The 21,372-nt window shown below is 40.3% G+C and overlaps 1 protein-coding gene across 1 annotated transcript in view; it reads right to left on the bottom strand.

The window, feature by feature from the left end:
* Positions 1-21,372, bottom strand: part of TOM1L1 (target of myb1 like 1 membrane trafficking protein) — a 51,859-nt gene that overhangs the window by 22,971 nt on the left and 7,516 nt on the right. The window contains exons 4-7 of the mRNA XM_024757594.1: positions 18,834-18,983; positions 18,027-18,152; positions 17,029-17,130; positions 15,894-16,010 (exon numbers count right to left, since the gene is read on the bottom strand). Of these exons, the coding sequence (XP_024613362.1) occupies positions 15,894-16,010; positions 17,029-17,130; positions 18,027-18,152; positions 18,834-18,983 (495 nt within the window). The remainder of the gene's footprint in view (positions 1-15,893; positions 16,011-17,028; positions 17,131-18,026; positions 18,153-18,833; positions 18,984-21,372) is intronic.

Raw genomic sequence — 21,372 nt, 5'->3', positions numbered from 1 at the left:
TTTAAAAAGAGGAAAAATCTAAGAAGCATTTGGTTATAACCCCATGATGAACGAGAACTTTACCTCTGTTCTGCGTTAGTGTACAGAACAGTTCTCCTCCTTGCTCACTGGCAGCCTTGCTAGAACAATGTCAAGATCAAGGAAATACAATGGCTGTTAGGTGCCTGTGACAAAAGTAGAAAGTAATCTGAAATGAATTTGCAGCCAACGTCAACAGCCCCCGGTCACATGAAGACTGTCCCTTTGCCCTCTCAAGAGACAGATGGAATGGAAACATGAAAGGGGCACCACATTTCTCAGCAGGTTTGCAAAGCAGAATTTGAAAAACCTCTTCAAAAGCCAGCCCACTCTGATCTTTGCAATTGATGTCTGTCTCAGAGGAGGGCCAAGCCACCTGGAAACAGCACAGATCAAGTACCATGGACCAAAAGGATGGGTCAGAAGTTCCCCACAGCAGGCACCTGCAGGGCTGTGGATGTGGGGAGCAAGGGGGCACAAGTTAAAATACTAAAATACGGAGGAACAGCTGCTGGTGCATATGCCCATCACAGAGGCCCTAGAATCGCCTCCCTTTACACCATATCAAAGCCCAGGCAGGCTTCTGAGCTAAAGTGATTCTAACAATCAATTCAAACGTCTTTGGAGCAAAACAAAAAGGAGCTCATTAAGAGCTTCCTCTTCTGACATCCAGATGGCTCCCACTCTTTCGCAGAGCATTCAGGAATTAAGGAAGAAGATTCTTCCACACTTTGAACTTCAACTGCAATTGTCCCACATTCACCAACACAGGGCAGCTCAATAAAAAGAAAAACAAAAGTATCTGAACATATCCCTTGAAAAAGTAATAAAAGGAAGAAATGTGTTTGCTTAACAGCCTTCTCTGGAAACAATACCTCTGGCACTACTGCTATTACACATCTCCTCTCTCCCAGGACCTCCTACCAAGACAGCAAGAGACCCCAAGAACGTCCCTATATACTCAAAACCAAAACTGCCCCCGCTCACCATGAAACCAAACATTCCTCAGCATAACTTGCTCATACAGTTTCTTCTTTCTTTTACAGGCCTCTGTTGAATGAATGACAAGTTAACTGTTAACATAATCCTCCAGAAAATCATTAACTTCCAACTCTTTTTCCCAACTAAATATTGTAAACATCTTCAGTAACTCCTTAGCCCTTCTTTTGCCCTAAATCATTAATTCTTCAACAGAGGATCAATCTATTCAACTTAACAGACATTTGATAAGCTCACTCAGTACACAAAACATACACTCTAAATGTGCATAGCTGTATGGATTTATAAGTAGAGGTCTTGGTTACTGCCTTCAAGTTGCTTCCACTCTAGCTCAGGAGCTAATATATACCCACATGAACAGACAATAGGTTAGCCACCTATGCTAGAAAGTCAGTCCTGGGTTCAAAATGAGAAACAAGTGCTATACTGGATAGAACACAGCCTCAGGAGGACAAGGGTCCCACTCCAGCTCCATCACTCGCTTGCCACTGTGTGGACAAATCATTCCCTTTCTGAATATGTAGCCTCATCTGTAAAGGGAGATGGTCTTAATGGCACTGAAAGTCCCTTCCACTCTTAACACCTTACAAGTCTCTGAATGGGAAAGACAGTAAGAGCGGTCAGGGCAGATGACTTTTTATTTTACAGGTTTTTTTTTCTCAACTGTTACCAATTATTCTCACAGGACCAAATTTTAGATTCACATGATTTGACACTTCTCTAATAAGTTAGAGTAAGGCTTTTTCTAGTTGTGCTTTCAGAATTGGAGCTCACTTTATTCTACAGAAGACTAAAACATTCTCTTCTTTCATTGTCCTTACTGCGTCTAGGCAAAAACAAGACTAAAATGGGAGGTGAGCCACTCAAGGTAAGAGTACCGTGATTCAGAGACAAGTACACAACACCTAGAAAACAAATGCAAGAACGTGCAGCAACATTTCATTACTGTGACCAGAACAGATACTTTTAACTCATCGCAATACTCATAGACTAGACGTGGCCTCAGAATCTTCGTACACCACTCCGGCAAGCTAAAAGAAATCCTGTCTCTGCCCCTAATGAAGTTCAAAGTCCAGGAGCAACATAGTGGTTGGGAAAGGTGTCTTTCACCAAAATAGTTTCATTGCCTAAGAATCTAACAAAGAGAAAGGAGCTCTGAGAATAAGCAGGGCTTTGGGATCTAACCGCTCGGCACGGATTGGAGGAACAGATAGGGGATTCCACATAAGTATACCAGATTTCAGACAGAAGGAAACAGACAACGCATTTCAAATAAACAGAACAGCTGCCAGAAGGTATGCGCCAACAGACAAAACAGGAAATGCTTTTAATGTTAACAACTTCATATAAGACTGTGATCACTGGTAAAGTATATGTGCAAGAAGAGCCGAGAAATTTTTGAGCGGAGACTTTTCCTACCGGCTGCACACCTTTCTTTTGCCTTCCAGATCCACCATCCATACTCTGCCCTGCTGTGTGCCCTGGGGGCTGGCCTGTAGCGGGCATACCACCAGGTCCCCTGCCCTCTAGCTTTTGACTGGGTTCAGCCCACAGGATGCACAGGGAGGAAATGGGAGGGCGAAGGAGAGTGAGGTCTGGATATTATCTTCATTCCTTCCACCAAAGGCACCACTACTCTCAAGGCTGCCTTCCTCATATTCTGCCCACTGGGTTCTGGCAAAAGTTTCTTCTTGCCTATTTATGCCTAGGGGTATTAGCTAATAGCCCAGGGTAACAAACTTGCTCCAGTGGTTTCTCTGAGCCCTGTGGTACCTCACTAAATAAACAGTACCTTGATTAAATTCTTTTCAAATGGAGCACGCCATCTGTTTCACTGATAAGCCCTAAAAGGCATGAAAACAGAGCAATTTAAATAGTAGGATACCAACACAGGGATAGACAAACAGATCAAACCAAGAGAACAGCCTCTGGAAAGACATCCTTGCACTAGAATAGAGAATATGATAAAGAGGTATTTGAAATCAGTGGAGAAGGTATAAATTGTTACTAAATGTTATTTGGGCAACCAGACATATAACTGAAAAAGATAAATGAAGGGAAAATCTCTAACTGATACCAAGGATAAAGATTTTAATTTTATTTTTTAAATTAATTAATTAATTAATTTTGGCTGCACTGCGTCTTCGTTGCTGCACACAGGCTTTCTCTAGTTGCAGAGACTGGGGGCTACTCTTCGTTGCGGTGCGCAGGCTTCTCATTGAAGTGGCTTCTCTTGTTGCGGAGCATGGGCTCTAGGCGCATGGGCTTCACTAGCTGTGACACGTGGGCTCAGTAGTTGTAGCTTGCAGGCTCTAGAGCACAGGCTCAGTAGTTGTGGCACACAGGCTTAGTTCCTCCGCGGCATGTGGGAACTTCCTGGACCAGGGATCAAACCCGTGTCCCCTGCATTGGCAAGCAGATTCTTAACTGCTGTGCCATCAGGGAAGTCCCAAGATTTTAATTTTAAACCACATAAAATAAAGGGAAAATCCATTAATTTATTAAAGATATTTTTGTTGAATGATTACATTGTGCAGCACTGCTCTGGGAGCGGAACCTGAGCAGTAAACAGGACAAGCCTTTGAAGCATCCATTCTAGAAGGCAAAGACAGCTGCACAAACATGCAGGAAAAGCATCAGTGTGCTGGGCAGAGAATGAAAAGGGGGTGAAAAAGAAAGTGATGACTTTAAACTGGGGAGCCAGTGAAGACCCCTCCGAGGAGGTAACACACTAAGTTGGAATGATGAGAAAAAGCTGGCCATTAAAAGACAGGGGAAGCATGAGAGTCAAGGGTGAAACAGCTCCCCGACAAGAACGAACTCAGTGTGTCCAGGGAATAGGAAGGTGGTCGCTGTGGCTGGACCAAGGACACATGAGCTATGGAAGGAAAGGTGGGCAGGAGCAGACTGGGAGAGGTTTTGTGGCCAGAGTAAGAAAGCTGGGTTTTATTCCAAGTGTAATGGGAAGCCACTGGAGGGTTTCCAGCAAGGAGCAACATGATCTGGTCTACCTTTTAGAAAGCTATAGAGATGCTCAATATCATTAGTTATTAGGGAAACGCAAATGAAAACTATAGTGAGATACCACTTCACACCTACTACATAGCTAAAAAACTCCAGAAAATCACAAGTGTTGGCAAGGAAGTGGAGAAATTGAAACCTGTATGTTGCTGGTGGGAATGTAAAATGGTGCAGCCACTGTGGAAAAAAGTTTGGCAGTTCCTCAAAAAGTTAAACATAGAGTTTCTATATGACCTAGTGACGCTACTCTGGGGTATATACTCAAAAGAACATAGGTATTCAAACAAAAACTTATACATGAATGTTCACAGCAGCTATTCACAATAGCCAAAAGGTAGAAACAACTCAAATGTCCATCAACTAATAAATAAATAAATAAATAAATAAAATACAGTATACCCATACAATGGAATATTGGGCCATAAAATGTGCTACAGCATGGTTGAACCTTGAAAACATTATAGTAAGTGAAAGAATCATATTTTATGATTCCATTTATATGAAATATTCAGAATAGGTAAATAAATACACAGAAAGAGAAAGCAGATAACTGGTTGCCTGGGACTGGGCAAAAACAGGAAGGGAGAGAGATAGCTTAATGGGTATAGGGTTTCCTTTGGGGATGATGAAAATGTTTTGGAACTAAATAGAGGAAATGGTTACACTGTGAACATGAATTCCACTAAATTGTACACTTTAAACTGTAAACCTTAAAGTGATTAATTTTATGTTTTAGCATAAAACTTTGTTTTAAAATGTTTTAACATTTTCATTAATGTTATGTGAATTTTACCTCAATTAAAGAAAAAAAAAGCTATATAGTTCTTGATTTTCAACACAGCACTGTACTCGATATCCTGAAAATATTTTTGACAACAAAATACCTAAAAATATTGGATACAATATAAAAGTATTTTAATGTGCATGCCTAAACTTTCAAGAAAGCATGAGAAGTCCTCAAAGGCTAAATCCAAATAGGATCCAAAGATATGAGAGGCAATGAAGGCACAAGGGCCCGAAAGGCACCCATCTGTCAATCTCTAATAACCCTGAGAGGCAGGAGACAAAGCTTGGGGCCCAAACAAGGTACTGAGATGCAGCTGGGACATCTGAATGGCTACGACCTATATACGAAATAAGAAATATACATATTGATCTTTGCTCCCCAGTGCTGACAGAGTTCCTAAATCCCTTGGAACTTCCCAGGTGATAGGAGCATCTTTTGTTCGGATGAGGCAACTCTTGATGGGCTCCTGGATGGGGGCTGGTCAACATAAAGACTAAAACATGATTAGAAGCTTGGAACTTTTAGCCCTATCCTCCATCCTCCGGATATGGAAGGGAGGCTAGAGATGAGAGTTAACTGATCATGCCTACTTGATGAAGCCTCCATAAAAATCCATAAACTTTGGGGTTCGGAGGGCTTCCAGTTGGTGAACATACCCATGTGCTGGGACAGGGGTGCACCTCAACTCCATAGGGACAGAAGCTTCAGTGTTTGGGACCCTTCTAGACCTCACCCTTTGTACCTCTTCACCTGGCTTTTCATCTGCTTCCTTTGTAACATCCTTTAGAATAAACCACTAAATATAAGTAATTGTCTCCTTGAGTTCTGTGAGCCATTCACGCAAATTATCAAACCTGAGGAGAGGGTTGTGGTAACCCCCGGTTTATAGCCTGTTGGTCAGAAGTATGGGAGACTTAAACTTGCAAAGGGCATCTGAAGTGGGGCAGCCTTGTGGGACCGATCCCTTAACCTGTGGGATCTGATGCTAACTCTGGGTACTTAATGTCGGAATTGAATTTAATTTTAAGACACCCAGCTGGCATCAGAAAATCAGTCAGTGTGGGCAAAAAACCCATACATTTGGTGTCAGACGTGCTGGTTGTGAGTAGTACAAAAAACAAAGTTTTCCTTTTGTTATATAAGTTAAAAAGTTAGAAAAAGCAGCTCAGCCCCACAAAGGAAAACGGCAAGGAGAAGGAGAAGCCTCATCTTTAGAGGGAGAGAAGGAAACTACGTATTCTTCCTGAGAATTCTAACAGCCTTTCTGCATTATCATCTCTAGGGATGAGACCCTCTGCCTTCAAAGTTTAAAAAACCTAGTGAGTGTTTTTCTTTTTTCTTCTGATTGCTGAAGTTCCATGTTCTCTTGGAAACCACAAGTTATTTGAAGTCCTTTTTCTCTGGTCTTATTAGTGACACTGGAAGTTCCCTGCTCCTGGAGGTATAGTGCTGGGACAGCAGAAGACAGACTCATGTCCATGTGAGTGCCTAAGGCCCATCCAATCTTACTCTGATTCTGAGGTTACTATAGGCTTCTTCTGAGGAAAGTCACACTGTAAGGGTCTCTTTCTTCTGGGACTGTGTGTACCTCAGTTGGCTGATCCCACCTACATTACTAGACTCTGAATATCCTCACTCTTCTGGTCCCCTGACGGTCTAAGCTCTCCTGTAATCCTTGGAATTTATTCTTATTTTCATATTTTGTCTGTCATTTCAAAGGGGTTTGGGGAAGAGGAGGTAAATTCTTTTAACAAGCTAAAAGAAAAAAAGTGGTTATTAGCTAGTTTGGGGAAAAAACAGTGTCTGTTTCACAGCTATCACGGTGGATTTCAGATACTTTTAGTACTTCTTTACAGATAAACTCTGAATGCCCTGTAATGCTCCTGGGTCCTCAATGCCTCCCACCTTGCCCACTACCCCAACTCTGATGACCCCCCACCAGGCTCATGCTGAAGCCTCCAAAAGCCCCTGCGGTTACATGGGGAAGCTAGGCAGGAAGCCAGCGTTATCTGGGGGCCCTAACTCCACTAATCTGTAGATTTTACAACAGGGGTCCGCAACCCCCAGGCCACAGACCGGTATCGGTCTGTGGCCTGTTAGGAACCGGGCTGCAGAGCAGGAGGTGAGCAGCGGGCAAATAAGCGAAGCTTCATCTGTATTTACAGCCGCTCCCCATCACTCGCAACCCATCGCTCGCGTTACTGCCTGAGCTCCGCCTCCTGTCAGATCAGTGGCGGCGGCGTTAGATTCTCATGGGAGGACGAACCCTACTGTGAACTGCGCATGCGAGGGATCTAGGTTGCCTGCTCTGTATGAGAATCTAATGCCTGATGATCTGAGGTGGAGCTGAGGCAGTGATGCTAGCGCAGGTGAGTGGCTGCAAATACAGATTATCATTAGCAGAGAGGTTTGACTGCACAGAGGCCATAATAAATCAACTGCTTGCAGAATCATATCAAAACCCTATCAGTGAGTGGCAAGTGAAAACAATCTCAGGGCTCTCACTGATTCTGCATTATGGTGAGTTGTATAATTATTTCATTATATATTACAATGTAATAATAATAGAAATAAAGGGCACAATAAATGTAATGTGCTTGAATCATCCCGAAACCATCCCCCCGCCAGCCCCAGTCCCTGGAAAAATTGCCTTCCACGAAACCGGTCCCTGGTGCCAAAAACGTTGGGGGCCGCTGGTTTTACACAGCTGTGAGAAAACCTCTGAAAAAGTACAAACTAAAGAATTACTTTATTTCTCCATAGTCTACCTTTGCTGGTTTCATTTTTAGATTCCATCACCTTATTTTAGATTGACCATAGTTGGACAGGATATTGTGATAGAAGAAATATATATTTGGTCTTTATCCCCAGTACCTAGCACAGAGCTTCTAAAACCCTGGGAATTTCCAGAGCAGTAGGATGAGAGAAGCATCTTTCGTTATTGATAAGAAGCCCCTTTCGACCAAGCCTGAGTTTATGCTAATGAGGTGATTCTTGGAGGATGGGGGCTGGCTGCCAGAGGAACCAACCCTGTGATTAGAAGGTTGAAACTTGCAACCTCCAGGAAGGGGAGAGGGACTGGGGGTTGAGTTAGTCACCAGTGGCCAATGATTAAATAAATCATGCCTCTGTAATGGAATCTCTATAAAACCCTAAACTACTGGGTTCAGGGAGCTTCTAGGTGGTGAACACACTCAGATGCTGGGAAGGTGGTGAACTCCAACTCCACAGGGACAGAAGCTCCTGTGCTCAGGACCCTTCCACACCTTGCTGTATGTATTCTTTGTCAACAACGGAAAAATGTCACCTGCCATATCAGTAAACAAAGGATGTTGCAGCCATCAAGCCATCACATTACAGCCTCCCCGACGGTGAGCCCTGAAGGAACTCAAGATAGAAACAGGATGCCCACCATCTAGCAGTCAGCCTCTGCAGCCACCCCCCCAAGAGTGTACCCTGAGGAAAGGGAGGATGAGGAAGCACAGGATGCTGGCCCCAGATAGCTGAGGTGTATATCAAAGGAATGGCTTCAGTGAGCCCAGACTCCTGCATCTGTGCAAACATAGAAAAGCACTAAATTCTTTAACTTGAGATATCTGGTTTTCTTTCAGTAACAGTAATCTTTTGATGTTCCAATTACCTGGTCTTTGTTAAAAAAAACTCCTATATATCCTGGCTCCTCCCTTGCTTCTTCAGAGTAGTACCTTAGAGCTATCTGAGAGGCTGTGTCTTGGGCTTAAGTCTTCAGTTTTGTCCACCGAATAAAACATAATTCAAAACTTTTAAGGACTTCCCTGGTAGTCCAGTGGTTAAGAATCTACCTTCCAATGCAGGAGACGCAGGTTCGATCCCTGATCGGGGAACTCAGATCCCACATGCTGCGGGGCAACTAAACCCACACACCACAACTAAAGAGCCCACATGCCACAACTACTGAGACCATGCACTCTGGAGCATGCGTGCCACAACTAGAGAAGCCCGCTATGAAAACCCAGCACAGCAAATAAAAAAACAAAACTTTTAGGTTGTACATTTTTTCACTTGACATCTTCATCTGGCTATCATCTGTATCCTTTACAATGAACTGGTAATAGTAAGTAAAGTGTTTCCCTGTATTCCCTGAGCCATCCTAGCAAATGACTGGACCTGAGGAGGGGCTCACGGGGACCCCCGATTTGACTTGAGGCCAAAATGGGACAGAAGTGTGGGCAACCTGGGGACCCACTACTTGTGATTGGCATCTGAAGTGGGGGCAGTCTTGTGGGACTAAGCCTCTTAACATGTGGGGTCTGTGCTATCTCTGGGTAGCTAGTGCCAGAATGATTTAATATGAGGGAAAAAACTTCAGACCTGGTGTCTGAAGTGTTGTGAGTAGAGAAATAGTTTTCTTTTACGAGGTTATTTAGATTACAAGAAAAAGTTCAAATACTTGTCAAAAGAATTTAAAAACAGTGCTCCCCGCACCAGCTCTCTATCTGTTACTAACAAAACGCGTTAAGAGAGAAAAATAAAGTTACACATTCAATAGGCTCCATAAACAAATTGACCTGGAACCATTCAACTTGAATTGGCCATGAGTAGTGTTCTAATGTTGATTTACAGCCCAAGTCTCTTTACTATTCAAGGCAACACACAACCCTAAGCTCTGGCATCAAAACAGCAACCAGCAAATCAGCATTATCCTTGCAAAATGCAACCAAACATCTGTACCCAAAGACTTGGACACAAAAAGGCATTTCAGTGCACTCCACGATGGCATCAAATAAAACTGGATGCACATATTTGAATGGGATGTTTCAGTGTACATTTTACTGAAGGATTGATTGTTTGCCACAGATGGATAAAAACATGAGAGAAAAATCCTATCACTTCATTTGAGAGCTCTGAAAGGCTGGGAAGACTGTGTGGAACTAGGAATATTGCCATGTCCATTTTTGAAAAATATTATCTGCCACATACCCTTTTACTTTGATATTTACTTTTTAAATTTTAGTTTAACATGCTTGTTAACATCATGAGTCACAGAATTTATATCTGTGAATACCTTTGATTGTGGATTTTTTAAAAGGGATTACTACACAGGAACTCTATGATTAATTTTCATTTTAATCTCCTCATAACTTGGATGTATAAATGAAGAGCTAAGCTCTTATCTTGGCTCTTCATTTTATATATATATAGAAACTAAGTCCAATGATAGTAAATGACTTGCCCAAGGCCAGGAACCATAAGAATCATTAGCAAAATGATATAACGTTCCTAAGTAAAATATCTTAAAAATAATATACTTAAAACCACTGATCCAAAATACTGATTTATTTCTCAATGCATATTACTCTGATGTTCTATAAGATATTAACAGATACTTAGCAACTAGAGATTCTTTAGTCAAAAAGTCTGTAAATTTTGGGTTAAAGACTCTTTGCACAGATGCAAAAACCCTCAACAAAATATTAGCAAACCAAATCCAACAACACATGAAAAGGATCATATACCATGATCAAGTTGGATTCATCCCAGGCTCACAAGGATGGTTCAACATATGCAAATCAGTCAATGTGATACACCACATCAACAAAAAACAAGACAAAAACCACATGATCATCTCAACAGATGCAGAAAAAGCATTTGATAAAATTCAGCATCCATTCATGATAAAAACTCTTGCCAAAGCGTGTAGAGAGGGAACATATCTCAACATTATGAAAGCCATTTTATGACAAACCCACAGCCAACATAATACTAAATGGTGAAAAGCTGAAAGCCTTCCCAATAAATTCTGGAACAAGACTAGGATGCCTACTCTCACCACTTCTATTCAACACAGTACTGGAAGTCACAGCAAGAGCAATCAGACAGAAAAAAGAAATAAAATGTATCCAAATTGCAAGAGAAAAGGTAAAACTGTCATTATATGTGGACAATAGGATATCTATATAGAAAACCCTAAAGACTCCACACAAAAACTATTAAAACTGATAAATGAATTCAGCAAGGTAGCAGTATACAAGATTAATACACAGAAATCTGTTGCATTTCTTTCACTAACAATGAAATATCAGAAAGGGAAAGTAAAAAAAAGTACTGTTTAAAATTGCATCAAAAAAAAAAAAAAAAACCTAGGAATAAGCCTAACCAAGGAGATGAAAGACTTATATGCTGAGAACTATAAAACACTGATAAAAGAAATCGAAGATGATTCAAGGAAATGGAAAGATATCACATGTTCTTGGATTGGAAGAATTAATATAGTTAAAGTGGCCATACTACTCAAAGCAATCCACAGATTTAATGTGATCCCTATCAAATTACCCATAACATTTTTCACAAAATTAGAATAACCCTAAAATTTATACAGAACACAAGAGACACAGAATTGCCAAAGCGATCCTGAGGAAAAAGAACAAAGCTGGAGGCATAACCATTGGAGACTTCAGACAATACTACAGAGTGACAGTAACTGAAACAGACATATAGATAAGTGGAACTGAATAAGAGAGCCCAGAAATAAACCCACGGTCACACCTAAATAGGTCACACCACACCTACAGTCAGGTAATCTTTGACAAAGGAGGCAAGAATATACAATGGAGAAAAGACAGTCTCTTCAGCAAGTGGTGCTGGGAAAGTTGGACAGTCACATGTAAATCAATGAAGTTAGAACACTCCCTCACACCATAAACAAAAATAAGCTCAAAACGGCTTAAAGACTCAAACATAAGACATGACACCATAAAACTCCTAGCAGAGAACACAAGCAAAACAGTCTCTGATGTAAATTGTAGCAATGTTTTCTTAGGTCAGTCTCCCAAGGCAATAGAAATAAACAAATGAGACCTAATCGAACTTACAAGCTTTTGCACAGAAAAGTAAACCATAAACAAAACAAAAAGACAACCTACAGACCGGGAGAAAATCTTTGCAAACAATGTGACCGACAAGGGCTTAATTTCCAAAATATACAAAACAGCTCATACAACTCAATAACAAAAAAACAAACAACCCAGTCAAAAGACATACATTTGGCCAACAGGCACATGAAAAGATGCTCAACATTGCTAATTATTAGATAAATGCAAATCAAAGCTACAATGAGGTATCATCTCACACTGGTCAGAATTGCCACCACCAAAAAATCTACAAATAATAAATACTGGAGAGGGTATGGAGAAAATAGAACCCTCCTACACTGTTGGTGGGAATGTAAACTGATACAGCCACTACGGAAAAACAGTATGGAGGTTCCTTCCAAAACTAAAAACAGAGTAACCATATGACCCAGCAATCCAACTCCTGGACATATATCCAGAAAAGATGAAAGATCTAATTCAAAAAGATACACACCCCAATGTTCATAGCGGCACTATTTATAACACCCATGACATGGAAGCAACCTAAGTGTCCATCAACAAATGAATGGATAAAGAAGATGTGGTATATACATATATACACAATGGAATATTACTCAGCCAAAAAAAAGAATGAAAAAATGCCATTTGCAGCAACCTAGAGATGATCATACTAAGTGAAGTAAGTCAGACAGAGAAAGACAAATATTATATGATATCACTCACATGTGCAATCTAAAAAATAGTCCAAATGAACTTATTTACAAAACAGAAACAGACTCACAGACGTAGAAAACAAAGGGGAAGGGGTTGGGGGAGGGATAAATTAGGATGATATATAAAATATATCTACCATATATAAAATAGATAATAAGGATTTACTGTATAGCACAGGGGACTATATTCAATATCTTGTAATAACCTATAATGGAAAAGAATCAAATAAAAGAATATAGATATATACATATATATGTATTGATATAACCGAATCACTTTGCTCTACACCTGAAACTAACACAACATTGTAAATCAACTATACTTCAATAAAAAAAGACTCTCAGAGCTTTTACTATACTAATGAACTTTTTGACCCTCCAAGAGGAGAAATACAGTAAACAATAGGTTTTGGAACTTATTTGACCACAGATGTCATATTCCCTACATAGTATACAACATAAGACCAGTAGGAAATGTTGTCTTAAATTGTTTCCAAGAGTTGTGTCTTGCTTCCCCCAGAATTTGTCATCTCAATGTTCACCAGAGGACTCTTTCTAAAGTTTTATCTGGTTATGCAGTCCTTCAGCTCATATCCCTTTAATGGCTTCCTTCTGCCACCTGGGTTAAGCCCACTCAGGCATGGCATATCAAGTCTGCAATAACCTGTGCAGACCAGATCTTGCCACCCTTCTCCTGGAACCTGATGCTCCCAAGCTGTGGTTTAAAACCCTCTGTGCACCTGAGGGATACCACAAACTCAAATCCACTGATAGTGGGTAGGAGGTGGCAAGGGGTTCCTTGAGGGGTGTGTCTGATTCCCTTGTGGTCTCTGGAGGTAGGCTTGCATAGATATAACTTGAGAAATGATCTGTGTTTTTCTTTTTTTTTTAAATCGTTTAAAAATGTAAAACCCATTCTGAGTTCACAGACAACTGAAGCCTGCATATAACCCACTGGCCACAGCATGCTGACCCCTGGACTAGAGGAAAGCACAATCCAGGACACTCAAGACTGCCCACAACGAGTACTGCCACAGAACATGGAAGGAAATGAAGGATGCTCCATGACTAGAGACCGTGGAAGCCAGAAGAAGACAGTATGAGGGGCAGCTAACAAACAGCTGAGGTACAGTAGTGAGACAACTGGACAAGGCAACCTGTGCTCACGCCTCTCTCCCCATGTGAGACCAGACAGCTGAGGCAGGAGCGTCTGTGTCTAGGTGGGAGCAATGCTTGGGAAAGAGACATAGGGTACTGTTTCCAGTTGCTGGTAGCAACCAGGAAAAATAGGAAGCATATAACTTAGAAGACCAGCTACCAATATAACCCACCCAGCATCATCCCGTGCCAATGCTACGTACTCTGAAAACAGCAGCAAACACAGAAACACTCAGAAATAGTACTAAGAACAAGCTGCAGTAACAGTGTTCTCCACTTGGCATGGGCAAGGTGGGTCACAGAAATGCAGACGAGCTGTCAGGGATCTCACACAAAAATAAGCTCACTATCACCAGTCTATCCAGATACTTGAGAAGTGAAATGAAAGAGGTGATGAACAAAAGAACTTGTACCCAAGGAAAGAGAATCCACAGAGCAAATGGAAAAGCACCTTTAAAAATAATTACTATCCTTAGAAAGACAAAAGGGGAAAGTATATCCATGAAAGAACTATTATAAAAATTGAAATAAATTTTTAAAATAAAAAAATGTTGAAATACAACATTCATTAGGAGGGCCGAATAGAGAATCTGATGTTCACATTTAAGAGAAATAATACATAAAATTGAGAAGCTTTGCTAGAACTACAGCATAAAAGAAGGAAGAAACAAAACGTTTATAAAAGTTGAGATAAGAAAAATATAACTGAAAGTTCCATCATCTAAATAATGTTCCATACAAAGATAGAAAGAATACTAGAAAAGAAATATCTGAAATAAGAGCTGAGAATTTCCCAGAAGTAAAATACACTTAAGCTGACAGGGCAAGAGGCCTATCAAGTATTGATACTAAGCAGGTTAAGTAAGGCGAATACACACATGCACATACATGCACACGTATCCCTAGACACAGTATAGTGAAATTTCAGAAGCATTAAAGAGAAATCACAAATACAATCAGAAAAACAGATTATAAAACAAAGGTGCAAGAATACATAATATGATACTTCTCAATAGCACCACTGGGTGCAAGAACAATGGAGCAGTATCTTTGAAGGACTTAAGGAAAATAATTCTGTACCTAGGCCAAATTGCGAGCCCTTAACATGGCAGCCAAAAGACATCTTTGAACACGTAAACACTCAAAGTTTACCACTAGTAACAATTTAAGGAGATAGCAGTTAAATACAGGTGGTAATGTTGAAAAAGGACATTTTTACATCACTGATTGTTTCCCAAACAAGTAATAATCAAGAAAAATGTTATTTATTAACAATCGAAGGACTTAAAGGAAAGATAACAACAACATGAGAAGTGGGGAGTGGAATCAGAGAAAAGTAAAAATATAAGTTTCTTAACTTTGGGGGGAAGAAAAAGATTTAGAAACTGACTTTTTTCCTCTAACTGCTTCTAAAATAATGTGTTAAAGTGTGTGTTAAAACTTAAAATTGATGGGCTTCCCTGGTGGCGCAGTGGTTGAGAGTCCACCTGCCGATGCAGGGGACACGGGTTCACGCCCGGTCCGGGAAGATCCCACATGCCGTGGAGCAGCTGGGCCTGTGAGCCATGGCCGCTGAGCCTGCGCGTCCGGAGCCTGTGCTCCATGACGGGAGGGGCCACAAGAGTGAGAGGCCCACGTACCACAAAAAAAAAAAAAAACTTAAAATTGAAAATTAGAACAAACCATTAGAGGGGAAAAGTGCACTGGATGTATAGACACAGAAGAGGATCTCGGAGGGCCCCCACTCCAGTCATAATGAGCTGCCCGTGTCCTTCACATGCCCATACACATCCAAATGCACTGTCCACTTGCTCCTCCACAGCGTCGGCACTGCCTCCACCTAAACCTTTCCAAAAACTCTCACCTTTCTCCTTGCCCCCACCCCTGAACCCACAGTATGATAAATACATTTCTATTATAGCATCAATACTTTATTAAACTTGTTATTTACAAAACACTCTTGCTCACTAGACCTAAGTTCCTTAAGGACTAGGACAGCCTCCTCATTTCTATATCCTTTAACACATTATAGTTACTCATTATGTTTGCTGAATAGATAGGTAACTTTTACACACTGAAAACAATTAGAGGTTAGTAGAGGCTGTATATGGCTAGACTATGAATGATTAAATGATGTTAAATTATTTATTGCAAGAGGGTAAGTACCACGTCTAAGTTACCACGGCATTTCTGATAAAGTCATCCTTGCAGCTTCTTGTTAAGTCTAAAAATCAAGTAAACATGCTGGAGCATGGACTAGTCAATATTACGGTGCCTTCCATCTCCAAGGCTCTAAGTTTAGAGAATAACTTTCAGGGACTGCTTGTCCCTGAAATCATACTACACCTGCAGAAGCTCTGTGTCTTCATGGTTTTCAGACCCAGGAATATTCTCCATCAATATGGCAGACATCACTCTCACATTCATTTTCACCATATCCAATTCACTGCGCAGTTTTCCAATCTGTCGAGAGCAACACAATCACCAGTAAGTGTGACACAAAGAATGGCTACCTTGTTTCTTGCTTGCAGAGAAAACACTTTTGTAAAATTTAATATTTTCAAATTTATACAAATGTACATATAATTATTTTACAAATGTACAATCTGTCACCTTCTAAAAGGTCTTGAGAGCTCTTGTAATAGATTTAAAACTATGCTCTAGGAAAGTTAATGAAGGGAAAAAGTCAGATTGGAACCAATATGGAGAAGGGAGAAGGTAACCATATCAGCAACCTGAAGAAAATGGTAAATGTTAGTCTGGGTTTCTTAGAAACAAATGGGAGAGAAAAAAGTGGATGTTTTAGAGTCCCACGGTATTAGAGAGGGAAGAATCAAGAGAGAAACACTTTTTTTTCTTCCTGGATTAAATTCTAAGAGGAATTAATCACATGGATTGTTATATAATACCGAATAATAATAATATAAAGTCTTAAATGACAGTTCCCTTATAGCAGGACAGAAATGAGCTTCATTTAATAATTGCTTGTCTAAGCATTAGATAAACAGATATAGACAAACAAGTAAATGTAATTCAGTTGGCACAGTTAATAATAGTAATAAGATGACCACTTACTGAGCTCTCTGGAATGGCATACAGACAGTCCTATCAGGAGCAACAGGAATCAACTTACACAAGATCCATCCCACAGCCAAGCCTCCACAAAGCCACAAAAGCCACTCAACGAGCACAACTGTTAAAAGCTCAGGCTTTTAGAATCAGGCAGAATCCATGGGATTAATTCCACTTAGAGTTGAACCATCATAACTTATACAGTGTCACTAAGCTTCAGTCCCCTCCTCTGTAAAATGAGGTTAAAATGTACCTCTACCTTATGATAATATGGCAGCTATACGATATGATAATATATATGATAATAATATGATAATATAGTTTGTTTATTAAAGAATAAACAAACTATATATAAAGTACTTAGAACTTAGAAAAAGTCATCAATAAATACAGTCATTGCTGTTGTTACCTGTTCTGGGACCAATATAATAGTGGAGCTCTTGGAAACTACAGAAGAAAGAGCTGGTGCAGTAGGAACAGATGGTGGTGGATTTGGTGAGATCTGAGGAGTCTATCAACATGAAATATAGAAATATTATTATTTAAATTAACTCAGCCATTCCAAGTCCGGTTTGCCCATTCAGATGACTCAGTCACTAGGGAGAGTTAGCCCTCAGGACAAAGCCTTCACAAAGATCAGACTTTTGGTATACACCTGAATTGCTTTTTCTACCAAGGCAGGACTCATCAATATGCAGAAGGGAAGAATTACTGTTTTTACATTATGGAAATCATAGGAAGTTAGGAGATGAATTATAATCAGTCACTACAAGTGTTCTAAGTTCAAAACCTTGAAAGTTGCTTGCAAACTTGAGAATGAATACATGTGAACATTGCAAAACTCTTCTATGGGCACAGTATTTATAAACAAATCTATTATATGAATACCTATAATAGAGACCCCTGCCTGTCTAGCACCAACCTTTTCTTTTGAAAACTGCCCCTCTCCTGCTCTACCTAAATAATTTCTATATGGAGCAACCCCATTCTTATATGACCTTAGTTAATTTGTGCAGAAATGGAAAACTGACCTAGGTTGGTTCAATGAGGCCCTTCTCTGAAATTTTGGACGTGGAATGTGAAAAAGCTAAGGCTATAATATGAAAATTTGGGAGCTATGTTGTTTACCATGTGGAAAAACCTAGTCTGCAATGAGAAAGAAGAACGAAGCTGATGATCAAAGGAAGGTAGACAAGTAACAAGGCATTTGAATGCTTGGTTCTCTGTTCAAAGATCCAGCTAACACCACCCTTCTTGCGGCTTGTATTCTATGAGGTATCACAGTATCCTTCTAACAGATTAATCCTTTAGGTGAAGCTAGGTGGAGCTAGGGTGGTCCCTTTCAAAGAGAAAAGACCCATGCACTACACTGTCTTACTCTACACAGGTCAAAGAACGGCCTCCTACCTCTTGTCTGGCTGTTTCAGCCACTGCATCTGATGGAGGAAACTGAACACCTTTCTTAAGGAGGTCCAGGTACACTTCTTTCACTTCACTTACATCCACAGCTCCTGGAAAACCCTGCGACCATGTCTGAATTCAAGAAAGGGAAAGTTCCAGAGATAAACAAGCAGCAAAACAAACTTTTGTGAAAGTCTCTCCTAAACTGGTGACAGAAATTGAGAGACTGACAATTATGTACCTTACTCAGAAAAAGAAAGCTACTTTTTCCGCGTCCCCTGCATCGGCAGGCGGACTCTCAACCACTGCGCCACCAGGGAAGTCCTGTTTGTATATTTTTTTATGATGGCCATTAGAATAATATATTTTTAATCATCAAACTGCCATGCCTCAACAATTTAATGAAACTCTGGAATAGATACTATTGTTTGTTTTTTGCTATACTAAATCTAGAATTAACAGATTCTAAAACAGCATCAGTAGCTCTTCTGCCAAATAACTCTGAAAGCAGTGAGTTATCTACCCCAGAACATAGTTTCCACACCTGCAAAATGAATGTACACGTCACTCTCTCTCCTATCTGATGTAGATAAGATAGAAACTGAGAGACACGTATGGAAAAGACTACAAATTCTTCAGAAAAAGGCCACTATCCAATGCCAAGAAATTATTATTACATGGAATACCGAATAGTAAAAACTCTTTGGGGCTCAATCCCAGGCTTGTAAAGGATCACTGAACCAATTGGGAGTTAGGTAATTAAATCGCTAATCTTAGACATTCACCATCCCATAAGATATATAATAGACTTACCTTAATGAAATTCAAAATTCTATTCTGAATGTCTATTGGCAAGGTGTATCTGGGACTCAGCAGCTTAACTAGACTATCTTTAACGAATTCCTTCTTCACAATCAGAGACTGGAAACTCGGACCACAGTTCTGCATACACACGTCAATAAGCTAAAGAGAAAAATTAAACGTTTTATCTCTTTGCAAAACCACCTCCTACATATAAGGTAAAAATTGCTAAGTAATGATTTCCACCAGCTAATGGAATTAATTACAATTAATAAACATAATTTAGTATTACAATTAATAAACATAATTTAGTATCTACTAAAATACATGGCAAAATGTTAGGTTCTGGGAATGTGAGGAAATATAAGGCATAATGTAACTGCTTAGCGGATGGTCCTGTTGGGGAGCCAGGACACAATTATATGAGAACTAATAACTGTGCAAGGTAGTAAATGCCAAGGGCCAATGGGAGGTGCAAACGAAGCATGTGGGCTCTATACAAGGTGACATTTGTCCTAGTTTTGCCAGGAAAGTCCTGGTGAACTCCTGTTGTCCTGGTTTTATTAATGATGATGCCTCCTTTCACTCTCAAAAATGTCCTTGCCTAGATGAAAAATTACATGGTTACCCCAGCTACAGACCTTTATAGGCAGATGTGATAATTTAGGGCCAGGTGGTCTTAAGACTTTTGGAAAAGGGTGGTTCTACGCCGGGCTTTGAAAAATGGTCAAGAAAAGTACAAATGAGTATAGAGCAATAGTCTAGACAGGTAAATGGTATTAAAAAATATAAGTACAGGTGACAAAGCATATGAGCTGTAAGGAGGAAAATAAGTACTCCAGTTTGTAGAGGCTTCTTTACATCAGCAAACTGGGGACATTGGGGAGGTGGGTGGATTAAGTCTGGAGGGGCTTCATCCAGACGGTAGAGAAATGTTGTGTGGCAATGTAAAGAATTTGAACATTATCTTGAAGGCAGTAAGAAGCCACTGAAGGGTTCTTATTAGTTTTGTCACCATCACAACTCTATCCTGAACTTGAGAGAAAGGTTAGTGCATGCAAAGTACCCTGACAAGGTTTTCAAGCAGCATCCTACAAAGGGAATTGGAGGGCAAAGACCCTGGAATGAGAGAGAGATCCAGCAGTTACCCACTAGTACAGCCTGATGCAGAAAGGCCTAAACTAGGATGATGTGGGTACAAGGCAGGGAAAGACATGAGAATTATGAAGCAAGAGCTTTCAGCAACCGGGGTTTGTTGAAAAGGAAAGGCTGAAAGTGACGTGACTGTTACTCTGCATGAGACTGATGGAAATCTGGAAGTGGATGGGATACTATGACTAGTCGAAGGTCAAAATGGTGGGTTGAAATTTAGATATTTTGAGTTTATAAGTGCTGTGAACTGAATGTTTGTGTACCTCCCAAATTCCTATGTTGAACCTCCTAATCCCTAATGTGATGGTATTTGGAGGTGGGACTTTTGGGAGGGAGTTAGGTCATGAGGGTGGAGTCCTCATGAATGAGATTAGTGCTCTTATAAGAAAGGGATAAGAGAGATCATCTCTCTCTTGGCCATGTGAGGATACAGCAAGAAGATGGCCATCTACAAGCCAGAGGGTGGGCCCTCATCATACACTGGATCTGCCGGCACCTTGATCTTGGACTTCACAGCCTCCAGGACTGTGAGAAATAGATGTCTGTTGTTTAAGCCACCTAATCTATGGTATTTTGTTAGAGCAGCTCAAGATGACTAAGACAAAAAGGACAATGAGACATTCAGGTAGAGATTTTTTGCTGTGAGCTGTACATGCACAGCTATAGTTCAGGGGAGAGTGAGGCCAAAAGTGAGTAATCAAGCCTGCCTTGGATGAGCAGAGAGGAAGGGACAAAGGGGTTCACCTGTGAGGCCAGAAGGACGCTCAGGAAAGGCAATCAACAGAAACTGATGCATAAGATAAATAGAACATAATGTTGGTAAAATCAAAAGAGGACAGAGTCTCTAGGAGGATGGAGTGTCAAACGGTTAAGAATATGGACTGAAAAACTCAGGTTTGTTGATTAGTGGGGTCATCAGTCACCTTGAAAAAAAGATTTTCAATAAAGCAACATAAGCAGAAGTCAGGCTAAGAAGGAATGAGCTGGTATTGAAGAACTGCATGCAGAAAGTGGATTTCTAAAAGTGATCTAAAAACAAAATTAAATCTCTAGTTCCCATGCTACCACCTTCTCCGAGGTCACAAAAACCATAACATGACCAGGATAGGTATAATCATCTTTGCAGAAAAGAAGCCCTGAAAACTGACTTTATACCATGCTCTGCATTTGTGTCACTTTAATGGCAATACAAAAATAAGAAGGTATGAAAGCTGCAGTTTTAAGGGCAATGTGGCTAAAAATGCAACCATAAAATACAGAAGCTGAGCACATGCAGCTTTGTGAAATATACAGGGAGAACCTTTAAGGCAAAGGAAAGTAAAATCAGAATCCAAAACATATTAAGATGAATCTACTGTATTTTAATGCAAGCTGAAAAGTTGAATAACATGAGCTTTTG

The sequence above is a fragment of the Neophocaena asiaeorientalis genome, unplaced genomic scaffold (genome assembly GCF_003031525.2).
Source record: "Neophocaena asiaeorientalis asiaeorientalis breed wild unplaced genomic scaffold, Neophocaena_asiaeorientalis_V1.1 scaffold327, whole genome shotgun sequence".
Classification (NCBI taxonomy): domain Eukaryota; kingdom Metazoa; phylum Chordata; class Mammalia; order Artiodactyla; family Phocoenidae; genus Neophocaena; species Neophocaena asiaeorientalis.
The sequence above is the reverse complement of the archived record's forward strand: the minus strand, read 5'-3'. Positions and strand labels throughout refer to the sequence as shown.